This window comes from Populus euphratica, unplaced genomic scaffold, assembly GCF_000495115.2.
Source record: "Populus euphratica unplaced genomic scaffold, PopEup_1.0 scaffold1212.1, whole genome shotgun sequence".
Lineage (NCBI taxonomy): Eukaryota > Viridiplantae > Streptophyta > Magnoliopsida > Malpighiales > Salicaceae > Populus > Populus euphratica.
The window spans coordinates 1671-18776 of NW_011501076.1; the positions used below are offsets into that span (position 1 = coordinate 1671).

At 32.8% G+C, this 17106-nt stretch overlaps 1 protein-coding gene across 1 annotated transcript; it reads left to right on the forward strand.

Moving 5' to 3' along the window:
• The first annotated feature begins 2719 nt into the window (after positions 1–2719).
• On the forward strand, positions 2720–8906 carry LOC105117198 (transcription factor-like protein DPB). The gene is made up of 9 exons (XM_011014774.1): positions 2720–3222; positions 3552–3634; positions 3784–3827; positions 5179–5241; positions 5365–5511; positions 5599–5667; positions 5793–5891; positions 7910–7980; positions 8285–8906. Exons 1-9 carry the CDS (start codon positions 2978–2980, stop codon positions 8520–8522), a joined length of 1059 nt encoding a protein of 352 aa, XP_011013076.1. The 5' UTR covers positions 2720–2977; the 3' UTR covers positions 8523–8906.
• Positions 8907–17106: the final 8200 nt, after the last annotated feature.

Sequence of the window (17106 nt, forward strand, 5' to 3'; positions counted from 1 at the left end):
TTATTGGAGAGCATAAAATTGAAAGAGCCTTACTTGATCTTGGAGCTAGTGTGAATTTACTTCCATATTCAGTTTTTCAAAGTCTCAATCTAGGTGAGTTAAAACCAACTTCTATATCTCTTTTACTTGCCGATAGATCTGTAAAAGTGCCTAGAGGAATAATTGAAGATGTGTTAGTACAAGTCGATAAATTCATTTATCCTGTGGATTTTATTGTCTTGGACACAGAACCTGTTGAAGCATGTAATTCATTTCCTGTTATTTTAGGACGTCCATTTCTTGCAACTTCTAATGCATTGATTAATTGTAGGAATGGACTGATGAAGCTATCATTTGGAAACATGACATTGGAGATGAATATTTTCAACATTTGCAAGCAACCTGGAGATGATAATGATTTACAAGAAGTAGATCATATTGATGAATTAGTTTATGATCAACTTGAATCTACTTTAAGTAAAAATGAATTGGATGAAACTGAAGATTTGCAAATGATTTATTCTGAGGAAGAAATCACGGATGAAACAAGCACCAAAAATGTTGATGCAAATCTTTTGTCAACAGTGACAACAGATTCGACATCTGACATCACACCAATCGATGATTACTTTCCTAACAAATCCTTACTTTCTCTTAGTTCAATGCCTTGGTATGATAAAAATATCAATTTTCTTGCTTTAGGAGATTTGCCAGCTGATTGGAGTACCCAAGACAAAGAAAAGTTTTTGAACGAAGTGAAGAGCTTTTATTGTGATGACCCTAACTTATTCAAATATTGTCCTGATCAAATATTTCAAAGATTCATTCCCGACAATGAGGTAAGTAGTGTCATTAAACTTTGTCATTCTGAAGCATGTGGAAGTTATTTCTCGTCAAAAAAGACTGCTGCAAAAATCTTTCAAAATGGATTTTATTGGCCCACCATGTTCAAGGACACACATGCATTCTGCAAAACTTGTGAAAATTGTCAAAAGATTGATACTGGTCAAAAAGTTTTGTTTTATAATTCTCAACTCTATGCAGTCCCTAGAGAGCTAAGACCAAGATGGAGCAATCCTTATGGGGCCTGTGATATTGAGAATTCAATGAATGACAATGATTTTAAGGAAAATGGACATCGTTTGAAAGCTCACTTTGATAATTTTCTTAATGAAAACGAATCAACTGGTTTGAATGATTTTGTAGATAAAGGTTGATTATTTTTTTTCTCACATTGTTTTTGTGTTTCTTTTTGAGTGATTTTTGCTAGTTTCTCTCACCCCGGTCAAATGGCGGATAACGGTACTCCGTGACTTAAGTCGGTTCTTTCAGTTTCCCACAATTACTGATATCTGTGTATATATCTGTGCAATTCTTTGAATCTCTCTTCCAATTCTCATTTGAAAATGGACACTAATCTTGAAAAATTGAAAAAGTATTTTCCCGCTCTGCCTCAGAATGCGATTACAAAAATTTACCGTGCTAGATGTGCAAGATTGAGATTATTAATGAATCATGGAATTCCTGAAGATATTCGTTGGTTGATTGAAGCAAAGGTCCGATTATCAGGTGAGTCCTCTAACTTCATTTCACACATGCCTGGAACAGGTAAAAGCACTTTTGCAAAGAAGCGTCGTGCAAAACGACTGGATGTCTGTCATCGATGTGCTAGATGGACTTGTAATACACAATGTCGTTCTTTAGGAATGGTATCTATAAACCGTGAAGATAAAATACAATTCATTAAGGATGGCCTGAGTAAGGAGTCTTTAGATAATCTTCTATTGACTCTTGAGACGCATCCTAGTGGAGATGTGCATCGTGCAATTCATGATTTATGGCCACTATTTCATAAAGAACATGATAGACTTAGTCTTGGGAATCTGACTAAAAAAGACCCTGTTTGCCAGTTTTTAAGAAAACTGGATGGGAAGCCTATCCCCGACCCATAGAGGGCGTTTAAGCCGTTCTTGGACGTAAAACCAAGGGAAGATGTGAGCCACAATCACAACTACCTGTACATACACATGCTTGGTTTTATTATTGTGTTTTGTTGTTTCTTATATTTGTTTCAGTGTGTTTCAGGTTTGTCAGTGTTCGTTATTTCAGGTGATATCTTCTATACTCTATCTTTCTACCTTAGAACATTGAGGACAATGTCTCGTTTTGGTTGGGGGGAGAGGGTAGTAGTTGATAAAAAAAAAATTGTTTTTCATTTCATAAAGCATGTGCATAATTGTTGTTACTAGGATGGCAGAGTAAAGGAGTTCTTTTGTTAAAGTGACTCTTGAGACGCATCTTAGTAACCATTCTTAACAAGGTCTATTATAATACTTCCTGAAATATTCAGGTTTACAAACTCTCGTATTGTTACCACTTAATTCTGCTCATATACTTATTTAACATGTATTTTTAAACCTTAATTTACACACACACACTTTAACATATGATTGTGGGTTGCATATTGGATTATTACATTATTTATGTTCTTTTGTTAAAGGTAACAACTAAGGGAAAGGGATTGTATATAATTAAAAAGAAAAAAAAAAAAAAAAAAAAAAAAAAAAAAAAAAAAAAAAAAAAAAAAAAAAAAAAAAAGAAAAAAAGAAAAAATAAATTAATTAAATTAGAAAGATCAATTCTGCTTAACACATCAAATCATAATAAATTAGAAAGATCAATTCTGCTTAACACAACAAATAATAATAATAATAATTTTTTTTTTAAAAAAAGACCTTACCAAACCCTGAAATTTCCCTCTTTTCCGCAACGTGTGTTGTGTTGAGCTTAGAAAGAAAAATAAAAAAGGATTCCCACTTCCCACACCTTCGCTCCCTTATTTCATCAGATCAATTCCGAAAGATCACGTCTGTTGTTTATCACCCCACCCCCTCCAAACTGTAACTCACCATTCTCATTCACTCTCTCTTTCTTTTTATGATTGTTTTTAATTTTTGTTATTTAATTTACTATACACATACACACACATATAATCTAAATGGTTACTGGTGGGGGGCACCTAGAAGATGGAGACAGGCACCCGTCGTCGGCTGCTACTAGAGGAGGAGGAGCCACCACCGGGTCTTGGGTGTCTGGCCAATCGGTGTCAACTAGCGGCAGTGTGGGGTCTCCATCCAGCAGGAGCGAGCATGCCATGGCCACTCCCGCTAGTGACAACACTTTTTTAAGGTTGAACCATCTCGACATTCACGCCGATGATGCTGCCACTCAAGATGCCGCAGTGTCAGTCTTCTTCTTCTTCTTCTTTTTCTCATTTTCAATAGTGGTTGATTAATCATGCTTTCATGTTATAAAATATAATTTAAGAGAAGGGTTTTTATATTTACGTGTATATATTATTAAATCATGTTGCTCTTGTTTTGATTATGGAATTTGTCATCTGTTGGTTGCTATTGCCAGCCAGCCAGCCATTGTATAATAAACAACAACTACAACAATAATAACAACTTTGTGCCTCAATTTTAGGATAGTCTTGAAATTGTGAATTTTGATTTAATTGTCCAAAAAGGGATTCGATTGCGAGGCTTAAAGTTGTTTTTATCCATGATCAGTAATAAGAAGAAAAAGAGAGGTCAACGGGCATCTGGTGGCGCCGATAAGAGTGGTAGAGGACTTCGTCAATTTAGTATGAAAGGTGTTTGCATTCATCTTTTTCTAATATGTCTCCTTTTTTACAACTTGAGAAATCATCAGTACTTGTGTATGCTTGTCTTCTCAAAGACAGGATACATTGCCATACACGAGTTGACTTCATGATTTTACTACTGTTTTGCTTCTCTACAGTTTGTGAAAAGGTGGAATCCAAAGGAACAACCACTTACAATGAGGTCAGGTGGTTTCTTGAAGTCACATCATTTCTTTTTCTTTTCTTTTTTTTTTTCTTGCATCAGGCACTTGTTTTCCAGGAAATGCCTTGTCTTATGTATAGATGACCCTACTTGCAGCACTGTAAATTTCCCTTACATCAAGATGTCTAAATGCTACACATTGAGCATTGGCTATTGTTCTTGTTTTGTTTCGATAAACAATTAGCATGCATATGCTCTGCCCTGGTTTCCAATAACACAGAAGTAGGTTGTTCTTAGCATATAAAATGGGATAAGAACTTAGTCATTCCCAACTGTGCTTACTAAGTGCTTGATTTATTTATATATACAAGTGACAACCTGGAACTTATTTTTACCATGTAATGGGGCATTAGATAGATAGCATTTGAAGTATGCTGGTACTTCTGCTTTATCCCAAATGTTTTATTGAACTTTTAACATGTTATTTTTTCTAGATACTCTGGTGCTTCCATACACCCTTTTATGGTTATCAGGTAAAGGCATATCTTTGTTGAGGTTAGTTGGGAGTTTAGGTTTGAAATGCAGAGGCAATACCACTAGAGATAGTAGGATTCAGCTCATTGATTGAGATCCCCAGAAACATACTTGTTTTGTATTGGAGCTGTCAAAAGAAGTCTTCCTTTGTTCTTGAATGAGGATAAATATATGAACTACTTGATATTTAATGTCCTAGAGTGAATGACATTGCATAGTGGTCAGAGTATTTATAAAGTTCACATTGGTCAATTGAGTGCTATGTATGAGAGAGAAGTTGAATTTTTTGTCAGATTTGTTGGCAATACATAAAAATCTATATCAATCACCATTTCAGGGGTTGATCATGGTTTTGTTGTTGGGGGCTATGCACTCCACCATTTTGCTTTGGTTGTTGATTGGAGGAGGGATGGGAAGAGAGATGGAGTCTACATTCCCATTTAGCAGGCCATAAAGAGAATATCTGGAGATGCTGAAAGATCGTTTCTCCTTTTCACTTCCAAGTTGAATTTCAGACCTTCAAGCACTTAATAATGTTTCCCGAGTCCAACATGTAGACAAATTGGATTGATCATGAATTGACTTTCCTGATGATGGCAGCCAGGAACAATTATGCCTTGTCTAGTTGAATGCTTTCTTGGTGACCTGTCACATGTACAAACAAACATTTTGTTGATTAAGAATTTGTTTTTATCTGCTTTGATTTTATTTGGCTTGCTCTGTTAAAGTTTCTGGAATAGCTAAGTTCTAATGTTTCGTGTACTAGAATTGATACTTTTTCAGGTCTTTGTATATATATTTCTATGATCATCACAAGTTCCTGTATCCATATCTGAGAGTTTTAAGTAATTTGCAGGTAGCAGATGAACTTGTGGCTGAGTTTGCTGACCCTAGTAATAGTGTTTCTACCCCAGATCAGGTTATCTCTTTTGTCAACTAAATTTATTGTCCTTTTTTTGTATATATCTTTGATCTTAAGTGAAAACTTAAAAGTTGGCTGTGCGGGTCCATTTTATTTTATTGTATTAATTTCATTTGGCAGCAACAATATGATGAGAAAAACATACGGCGGAGGGTGTATGATGCCCTGAATGTACTCATGGCATTAGATATTATATCCAAGGATAAAAAGGAAATACAGTGGAAAGGTCTCCCCCGAACTAGCCTCAGTGATATTGAAGAATTAAAGGTATGTGTTTTTCTTGCGTATCAATAGAAGTGACTTTTGACTTTTAAGATCTAACATGATCTTCTCCAACTCCTTGAATATGATTAGGCTGAGCGTCTTGGATTGAGAAATAGGATTGAAAAGAAAGCTGCCTATTTGCAAGAACTGGAGGAACAAGTGAGAATAGCTACACTCCTATGGTTTGAATTTTAAGCTAGATACATGCATTTAGGCATTTTCCTCTTTGCTATCGATGTAGCTCATTGGTGTTTTTAACTGACTTCTTGTCTTGTCCAATCAAGTTCATAGGCCTTCAGAACCTCATACAGCGAAATGAACAACTGTACAGCTCAGGAAATGCTCCTAGTGGTGGTGTGTCGTTGCCTTTTATTCTGGTTCAGGTAAAATTTATCCTCAATTTAGTTTGCATATTTGGCCATCAACTAGTTTAATTTTAAACATCTTAGACTGCAACCAAAAAAGATGTAGCTTCATGGTTTTAGCTCAGCCACCCTGTTCAAAATTCAATAAGATTCTCAGAAATCTGTAGTTTGTTATTTAAGCAATAGCTTTTTAACTTTCTTATTGTCCATCCATTCTCGGGGTTAAAAGATTTATAAACGTTTTACTTTAGATGAGTTTCTCAAATCTGTAGAATGGTTCCCTTTCCAGCTGTTATTCTGTTAATATGTTTTGTTTGCACTGCAGTCACCTGTTGCTTAACTTCATCTAAAAGTTTTAGTTTATGTATTGCATATGCAGTCAGCAGATTCAGTACTCAGCAAGCATTTACCTTCATCATTTAGCCAAAATTTTGATAATCAGGTGTCTATTGGAATGAACCCAAACATTCCTCTTATTTTGCCAGGAGAACAAAAATACACCTCCCTAACTGATACTTTCCACTTCTCTTCCATGCAAATGGTGCTGTGGACCTTGATCAAGCAAGTCTTTAATATCCTGATTCTTGGTGTGAAATGGATGGCTTAGATGAATTCACAGGATATGAGGGACAGTATAAGTCACGTTTAAAATTTCCACTGTATTAGAAATCCTCCTTTCAATTAAAAGTACATCATCCAGTTTGGTTTTTGTGTATTTGCTGTTCACTTGTGGGATCATTAGGTTCCCTTTTTTGCACTCTTGTTTGGGAGAGTAATAGTTGGAGAATTCATTTGTTGTCTGCACTTGTGTTTCCCTTCTATTTCTTCCCATGTTTCATATGCATGCAGACCTGATTGATAGGATAGGTTAGGATAAAGAAGAGATAATGCAAGTTTTCTGTTTTCTGTAGCTGGATATAAGCTTTATAGGATTAAACTGATATTTTGTAGGTTGTTGCAAATAGATCAGACAAGGTGTGAGGGAGACATTATTTCATTGCACACTTGCATGTGATAAACACTAAAATTAATTTGAGAAATCCACTCTGAATATAGTAGCTGACTGGATATGGAAGAGGATAGTGGAAGGAAGAGACTTTAAATTTGTATGTTGAGAAGATTGAGAAATGCCAATCCCACATTGAATAGGTTAAAGGGAGGTAACCCCTGTTTTCTATGAATAACTGTCAGTTAAAGGTTTTGCAGTTTGGAAGGTTCTTACAGATTAATGGTTTGATAATTATGAAGATTTGTGCAGTAGATTCCAGTCTCAGATGAAGGAGAGACCAGTGTATAAAGGGAGCCATTTTTAGTGGTTCGCTGCAAGTAGGTGGTGATGGAATTTTGTTGAGGCAGAGCATGTGTGAATGCGTTCACATTTTTTATGTGAATTACACATTCTGCTCCATAAATCTGAAAAAAGCAAAGCCTCACAATAGATAGCCATTCCTCAAAGGGTTAAGAATTGTTATTGAGGACTTAAAAATTCAAGTTCCATCACCTTCTAGGTCCTTTTCCACTATCCTTTTGCATTGAAGATTCCCTTGTGGATTTTAGGCTTTTGTCTCGAGCTTTTCTTGTGCTGCATTAATTGTTGCATGACTGTGGTGGACTAGGGTTTCAAGCAACAGAGAAATTATGTTTGGCACCAAAAAGAAACATCAAGTGATCTTGGGTATTGGTACAGTTAGCCTCCCATATGAGCAAAAATAATAATTGTCTGCATATGTTCTAGTTCACAATTAATTTTAATGAAAAAAATAATATAATATCTGTAAGTTGGAACTGTTACCTATGCATCTGAAGCCATACTTTGAGTTTGTAAGGCAAGATTACTGCAATGGGATGAGCTCTTGGAATTTGTAACCAGCCAAGGATAAACAGATTTATAGCATTTTCCTTACGATGTTGGAAATTATATCTGGAAGTATGCTTTATGGTTGGAAATATTTTCTTGAATTGTACATGAACAGTCCCATTTTTATTTATTTTTATCATGCCTCTTTTTTAAATTTTTTTTCCCTATCAACCTGTAGACACGCCCTCATGCAACTGTTGAAGTGGAGATATCAGAAGACATGCAGCTCGTTCATTTTGATTTTAATAGGTAAGAATGCCTTCAGCCCTCCAATTTTCTCACTCTTAGCTAGTGAAGTTTGTTGAGTTGCTACACCATTTGATTTTGAAATGGTTTAGTCAAAGCACAGCATTGTGGCAGACTGGACTTGAAATCTGCAATAATCAAATTATTTATAAGAGATGTGAAGGGGCTTTGGATAAGTTTTCATCATTCATGCCTAAAGAGATACCACTTTCAATTAGAAATTTGGACCTTGTTATTCTCCTTGTCCCCAACCAGTGAAAATTAGAGTTTTTTCATTGACAACACTTTTATTGTACTCTGTTTGTAGCACTCCTTTTGAGCTCCATGATGATAATTATGTTCTCAAGGCAATGAAATTTTGTGAGAGACCGCAGAGTGATAATATGGCACCCAATCCAGCGGCTGATGGGGGTGAAGGTTCTAGCATGTCCATCATGTATCAACCACAAATCCGTACTTCCCCAAGGACAAATAATCCCGTTAGGCTTTCGACCTCTCCTCCTCTCCCTGGAATAATAAAAGCACGTGTTAAGCATGAGCATTGAGTCGTGCTTAATCATCTGAGCCATGGGCAATAACGTCAGCTGTTTCTGTATATTGTGTAAAGTAGTTTGCTGGAGATGAGCTCCTCCCGATATTATCCCCATTCACAGTTTGCCCATGTTAGGAGGAGTTGAGATAACAAGCAGATTGGTTCATTTGCTTTGAGACTTCCATGGAACGCCTGGTTTGGTCCAGTTATCAGCTTTAGAATTCGCTTTTGTAATTTTTTAATCATTTTTCGTGTTATTTTCTTCCCATTGTAGGAAAAATTAAGTTTAGTTTGTTAGGCTACGTAGGATTGTCCAGGCTTACACACAATGATAGAATTAATTCAATCATCAAGAATTTAATGCTCATTTTATGTTGCATCGCACTAGCTTCATCCATGTTATCATTCTGTCATCCAGTTTTATTTGTATTTTAATTCAATGGCAGATATATACCTAAAAAGGGAAGAAAATGGCGCATATTGTGATGGAACATGTAAGAAAGTGATCTCCACTTTTTCCGGTTGGCCGAAGCACGGATCCCTACGATTTTATGTTTATAATAGATCTCGAGACTCATTGTTTCTTCTTTACTTTCATGGTCCACAGCGACAGTTTAAGCTGGTTGGGTTCTGTTTGTGTCTCTCTCCGATTTCCCGAGGGCTTATCTTTGCCAGCTTTAATCCCTTCTCAAGCCTGACGGTCAGAAACCATATCAGTCTCGAGAAGGGTTCTGTTTCTCTTTGTTTCGAATATTGTTGATGGTACATTTGGTCCCTTACTCTCAATTGTTTTATTTTGGTGTCCTTTTTTAAAAATATATATATATATTGGCCGAAGTTTAACTTTTCCTATTTGTTATCCTAGGTTCAACTGCCATCACAAATTGTATTAAACTAGTTCGAGGCCTGTCCAATTTGATTAGCATCTGTTTATTTTCATTTTTTAATCAAATTTATTAATACTACTTAGATATTTAGATATTTGGCTCTGTTGCATGTTGGATTAAATTTTGTTTAATATAAAAATAATATTCAATTATTGCTAACTTTTTTTTATAGCAAAAAAAAAATTGTCATAAGATAATAACAATCTAAAAAAAATCAAAATAAATTATAAAATTTAATTTTTAATTAACTTGATATTAAAAGATAAAATTGAAAAATAAATCAATTAAAAAAAACAAAAAATAACCTAATAGAAAGTAAACCAAAACAAATCATGAAATCTAATTTTTAATTAATAAAATATTGAAGGATGAAATCTTTTTTTTTTTTGCACGTTGGATTAAATTTTGTTTAATATAAAAATAATATTTAATTATTGCTAACTTTTTTGTAGCAAAAAAAATTATTGTCATAAGATAATAACAATCTAAAAAAACAAATTAAAATAAATTATAAAGTTTAATTTTCAATTAGCTTGATATTAAAAGATGAAATTGAAAAATAAATCAATTAAAAAATAACAAAAAATAACCTCATAGAAACCAAACCAAAACAAATCATGAAACCTAATTTTCAATAAATAAAATATTAAAGGATAAATTTTTTTTTAAAAAATCAATTATAAAACAAAGTTAACCCATAAAATCTGTGACCCGAGTTCTGAGGTTATGATAATCCTATAAAAAATAAATTAAAACAACTCATCAAGCTTAATCTCAACAAACAAAACATTAAAAGATAAAATTAAAATTGAAAAAAGAAAAACTATTGAAGATGCACAGTAAATTTTATAATTTTCTCAAATTATACAAGTCTATCATATGCTATTATATAATTAAGTCCATAATTTGCGATTAATTACATAATAAATTTTATATATCATGGAAGTAAAGTCGTAGCAAACACAGAGTTGTAGAGTTCTTTTTTATTTTATTATTATTAAGATTTTTTACAGGTGAAAGAATAGGGAAAACTACTGCATAAAATTGGAGAGCATCTTTTAAACCAGGGGAGGAAAATCCCAAACCTGATATATGTTGGGCCTGCTAGAATCAATACGAGCAAAAATATCAGCACAATTATTTCCCTCCCTCAATTCTTGCATGAACTTGAAAGAAAGTAGGAATACGAGAAAGAAAAACACGAGTAGCCTTAATCAAAGCATCCTGCGGGTGATGATCTGCTATATCAGTTGTAAGCAACTGAATAATAGCCTCCATACTATCAGATTGCACAGGTTTTTGGCAACTCAGCAAAAATGATACTCGAGGGGCCATTAAAGCAAGAAAAATATGTGATCCAATGTTCAGAAAGCTCTCGAATCAATCCTCTTGTACCAGCTGCTTCAGAAATGGCAAGAACACTGCCATCTACATTTAATTTCCAGCAGTCCACATGGGGGACTTTCCAGGACACCAACTCAGCAGCACGAGAAGAAACAGACCCCGTAGGCAGCGAGAAAGCCAAAGAATAACCACGAATGAGTTGCTTTACTTGTCGGACCTGCTCTGGCATATTAATCAGGACACCATCAATAACTACCTTATTGCATGCCTTCCATATGGTCCAACAAATACTAATACTAACAACTAACCAAATTCAGTAGCGAGGATTCCTGCCACCATTGCTCTTACATTCCAGCCAAACCATAGCTAGTATCACCCTGGAAAAAATTAGGAGCTTTAGAAGAAGGTAGGAACTTCATCCAAAGCTGTCTAGCCCAGTAGCAGACAAAAAGAAGATGAACAGACTCAACTTGACAACCACACCGGGCACAAAGTGAAGTCTGAGAAAGGTTTCTGTGGAAACGGACTTCTTTGGTTAACAGTCAATTCCAAGCAGCTTGAAATAGTAAAATTATATGCTTTCGAGACAGGAGTCTTCCAAATCCTGGACCAGCTTCTACTACCATAGTTCGGGACAAAGGTGTTGAAATTGGTTTATAAAACATGTAATGGGACTTTAATTAAGATCCAAATTATAGTTGAGGTTCACTCAGATTTGAAAACCATGTTGAATTTAAAATAAGAAATTGTTCTAAAAAAAACAGTTAAATAACAAATATTTCTAAACCTAAAATAACTGTGATTAAACGGTGGGTGTCTTAGTATATGAATTAATATGATGAGAATAAATGTTATTATGAATAATTCATGAATTAAAAGCATTTATGTATTATGAACATTCATCATAATTAATGAATTATGAAGATTTATGAATTATGAGAAATTAATGTATTGGTTTTCAAGTTTTATAAATAGATGTCTTGGATTGGTTGAAAGTCAGACGAAATTTCTTGAGTTTATTCTTTTTTTTGTTACTGGTTTTTCTTAGACTTGTTCTTCTACTCTTTCCTTCTATTCTAAAGCTTATGTTTAGTCTTTGTAAAGAGACATTGAGTATAAATTTTTTTTTTTATTGAACTTTGTGTAGTACTGTATCTAAATAAGATGGTGATATTGGAATCTTGAAAGGTTTATTAAAAAAAATCATTTTATATCAATTAAGGAGTAATAAAGTCTTATGGACAAAGATTTAATAATTGACAACAATAAAATTTAAGCTTAAACATAGTTTTAGAGTTTCAACAAGTAAGTGCTTTACTTGCTTTTACTTTAAATATTATTTGAATATATGCTTTAGTATGCATACTAGATTGGTAGCCCGCGTTATGCTACAAGTCAAGCCAAGTTTTTCTCAGCATAAAAAAGGATGTTGAGGCGATGATAGTGTTTTTAAAGAAGTAAGAAAAATCTGAGATTCAACTTGAGTCAATAAACACGGTTAACCTAACAATATTATTTTAAAAAAATAGATAATAATAGTAAATAAGTTAAATTAAAATAAGTTAAACTAAAAAAAAATACAATGATTAACTTGAAAAATAACACTTGCCAATATTATGGAAATATGTCATCTCAATAATTGATAACAAAAAAAAAATCAAAGGAGAATGTGATAACCTCATAGAAAGAAACAAAATTGAAACTCAATTTTCAGCAAGTTAAATGTTGAAAAATAAAATAAAAAAATAAAAAATAACTCGAGTCCGCCCGAGTTAACCTGTCAAATATACTAACTAGTTGTGAGATCAAGATGACCTCATAGAAAAAAATTGAATAAAAAAAATGAAGTTCAAATCTCATACAACCCAATGCTGAAGAACGAAATTGGAATAAAAAAATCAATGTAACTTAGGTTAACCCATTAAACTTGTGATCCAAGACATGAGATCAGAAAAACCATTTAAAAAATAAAGTAAATATAAATCATGAAGCCCCATCCCCAACCAACCTTATATTAAAGGAGAGAATAAAAATAAAATAAAAAATGACATGAAAAACACTGAAAATCAACTCAAGATAATCTTTCAAACTCATGACTTTGGTCATAAGGTTAGAGTTAACCCCATAGAAGAAAAACATGAAAAAGCCACGAAGTAAAATCCCCAATCAATTAAATAACAAATGATAAAATTGAAAAAAATAAAAAAAAGATTAAAAACAATAGTAATCAAAAAAATGATGGTCAACTTTGAAATAAAAAATTAAATTGAACAAAATATTGAGGAATAAAATTAAAAACTGATAAAAAAATAATTATAAATAAAAAAACAAGGATCAAGTCTAATATAAAAATTAAATGAAACCAAATAGTAAGGGAAAAAAATAAAAACAAAATCAATCAAAAAAATTCAAAATAAAATAAATAGCAATCAGAATAATAAGGATCAAATATGATACATAAAATAAATGAAGGGCACCTTTATATTTTGGCAAGTCAGCACGATTCTTAAGGAGAAAAGAGGCAAAAAAAAAAAAGAAAAAAAAACTCATTGAAGCCCAAAAATGCGTCATATACACGCATCAAACCACCATAAAGACTGAAGCATAATGCTTCAAACATCTTCACAGAATTCACCATTCGATTGCCAAAATTCATCATAAGCTTTGTTTTAAGAATGTGAACGCTACCCACACACCAACCTATTTCCCCCTTCTATTTACCCCAATAAATAATAATAATAATAATAATAATAATAATAATAATAATAATAATAATAAAGAAAGAGAAGAAGAAGAAGATGATGAGAACTTGGAGATAGAATATTAATGTAAGGATTAAACAATGATAATAATAAATGTCAAGGTTAAGGGTTCCACTAATGGTACATCAAACAAGCATAATATAAACTCTTATTGTTCAATTGGAAACCACACACAAAGGAGGTTCCAATCAGATTATAGATTGTTAACATGATTACATTAGTCATCTTATTCAATTAATGCTAATACTTGTAAATCTCGTCAAGCATTCATGATTATAACTTATTGCTTGACCGCTTTTTATGATCGGCTTGTTTTAACTCGCAAGTGCACGAGTGTGCGATGTAGCAATTAACTCGGTAAGATCGAGGTCATATCCACAGAGAGCTAGATCTGGAAATTGGTCATATCCACAAAGAGCTAGATCTGGAAATTAAGCTAGGTAACAAAAAAAAAAAACTCAAGAGAAAGTAAATTAACAATAACTTGGTTGAAAATAATTGATGGATTTGTTTTCAAAGATGAAAAAGTGTAAATAGTTTTTAAATGACAAGAAAAAGTAAGTCTTGGTCCAAATCAATTTTAATGGTGATGTATTGGTGATTTCTTCAACATATATAAGATAACTCAACCTAATATCAACGATGGTGATATTAAATCGGAAGATATTACAATGAAGATTAGAAAGATGAAGATTGATTATTGCTTAAGAATGAACAAGTACTTTCATATTAAGTAAGACATTGAATCAAGCAATCTCTATACCAAAACTAAAGTTTGTGCATAAAAATTCAAGATTATAACATTACCTAAATGATTTCTAAAATTTCTTTACAATAATAAATCATTCATGAAGAAAATAAGAAGATAAACATTAAGATTCATTCATATCCTAAAGAACTCACCTCAATCACCATTATCCTTGATTTGGATCCAAGAAAGAGTTTAGCCAACCATGATTATATATAAGAACACTTCAATAAACATGAAAGAACTTGAATCCAACTGAAATAATAAGTTTTACAAACTAAAGAACCGAAATCTATAAAGAAGAACAAAATACAATTTCAGAAAAAATTCGAACACAAATCTGACTTTAACTTTGGACAGCAATTTGATCCTCTTAGAAGCATTTTTTTGAAGAAGTCTATTAGAGACATATTTATAGGCAATTCTGTCACCTTTCTAGATCATTAAAGAACAGCTCATTTGGACACCTGAGTCAAAAGTTATGGGCAAAACACCAAAAGGTGTTCTGAAAAATCAAATCAAGACAGCTTTACAACTACTTTGGTGCACGTTTTTCTTCCTCATTTATGAGGTGTCTCCTTCTTCTTTTTGACCCAAAATAATGTTAAAATATCCCCTCCAGCTTTCCATCCATGTGCTTGCCTTCTTGGATCAATGGATTACCCAAAATAAATCAATTGTTATTTGTTGTGTGGACATGTATGATCATAGATTGTGTTTGGGTTGATTTGAAGGTTGATTTGGGGTTGATTTAGGGCTGATTTTGGGCTGATTTTGGGCTGAATTTGAGCATTAAATAAGTATACAAATGTACTTATTATTTGGGCTAAGATTGACATTGAAACCTTGAGTGTTTAATGGTTGAAGTTTGCACACAACATAAGGCAAGTTTGGGCTTGAAATAAATCATATGATATTCTTTTCTAGAATTGGAATAGAATTGATTTTTGGGACAAATTTGGAGCACTTATTTGAACCAAGATTTGCTTCAATCTTCAACTAAATGTCTCTTCAATTCTTTGTTCTGAATTCCGACGTTGAATTTTCTGAATTAATTCATTTAAGCTCCAAAAACCTATCGAAACATTAAAACAAACTTCATTACTAAAAAATACATCAATTATTATAAAAACAACCAAATAAAAACAATAAATACATATGTAAAATAAGAGACTTAATGACACTTTTGATGCACAATCACTTATGTTAACAACAAATGAAGTTCCTTTCATAGCTCAGGTGTTGGTTATACCATACAGTATGGGCTATGAAAGTGCCAAGCATTTGTTGTACCAATTGTTATACAATATAAATCCAGAGTAGTCATTTACCAAGGTTGTACCAAGTGTTATACAACATAAATCAAGATTAGTTATTTAACAAGCAAAGTATTAAAGAGTGAACAAGATAACAAATACAAAACATGTTAGTATCAAACATTAAAGTCCATATTAAGTTTACACTATACTTATTCTTACACCATTAGTGTAACCTTTTCACCTTGACATAATAAACTTAGCTAGACATAATGAAAGAAAGAAAAATAACTAAACAAAATAAGAACATAAATAAGATAAAAGTTAACTAAGTAAATGAAAGGAAATGAAAGGCATAAACTTGATATTAATGAAAGCAAAGCATAAACACTACAAAAAATACAAAGAGAGAAAGGAAGAGCATGATCTTGATCTGGAGACCAAGATGCCTAAATCCATGGCAAATGCCTCCTTTTATAGGCCAAAATTGGAACTATTGATTTGATGACTAATTGATGAGTGGTTGACCAACTCTTGACTTGGTGACAATCCTTATCTTCTCTTGTCTTCCTAAAATATCATTGATAACATCAAAATTAAAGCCACTTGAAAACATAAAAGTTGTAGGGAATTGTCTCATCTTTCTTGTGTAAAACATTCAGGTCATTTGGACTTCTACAACTCTAGATATGAGCCAAACACTAAACAGCGCTCGGACTGGAAGATAGATTCAAACCTCCTTGTTGTAGCTCCAATTTGGACTTGAAAATGGCATTTTTAGATCTTGGGCTCCATATGAAAGTTGTAGGCCTATGTCTTACCTTTCCATCCATATAAAGTAGACCTAAATCTGAGATCTACAGCTCTAGATATGACCCAATTACTGAACAATGTTCTGGTTTGGATGGCACCGACATCTCTTTTCTAAGTTTGGCCATCTCTTTGTCCTTTTAATTTCAGTTCTTCAATTCATCAATGAATCCTTTCATTTTATGTGATAGGCCTGCATTTAAAATGAACATTTACTATAAATTAAATGTATCTTATATTATTAGATATATTATTATAAAACATGCTTTAGTTAAGGAGTTATTGATACTTCAAGTGCAAAATGATAATATAAAACCTTGATAAAAGTACACTTTTAAGTATCAATCATTAATATATATGCACCAACCAGTAATAGTCCTAGAATTAACTCATTTTTCTTATTTGTTATCATAGTGACTCTAGAGTTCTTGGGTACAATTTAGGTAGGACTTATCCATTTGTTGTCAGAAATAAGATAAATGATTCCATTATCTAGAAGCTTAATGACTTCATTTCTCACTACTTCTTTCATATTAAGATTAAACCTTTATTGCATTTTTCTAGAGGGTTTAGCATTTTCCTCCAAATAAATTATGTGTGTGGAAATGAAAGGACTAATAACTTTTATGTCAACTATGGTCCATCTTAATGTATTTTTATATATTTTTAGAGTTTGTAATAACTTATCTTCTTGATATGCATTACATTTGGAAGAGATTATTACCGAAAAAGTTTCATTTTCTCCTAAAAACGAGTATTTGAGATTGAATGGTAACGACTTCAAATCAGG

Coding starts and splice junctions, on each gene's coding strand:
- LOC105117198 (XM_011014774.1), top strand. CDS start 2,978: ATGGTTACTGGTGGGGGGCACCTAGAAGATGGAGACAGGCACCCGTCG. Junction 5,668..5,792: donor TGCAAGAACTGGAGGAACAA/GTGAGAATAGCT, acceptor TGTCCAATCAAG/TTCATAGGCCTTCAGAACCT. Junction 7,981..8,284: donor GTTCATTTTGATTTTAATAG/GTAAGAATGCCT, acceptor CTCTGTTTGTAG/CACTCCTTTTGAGCTCCATG.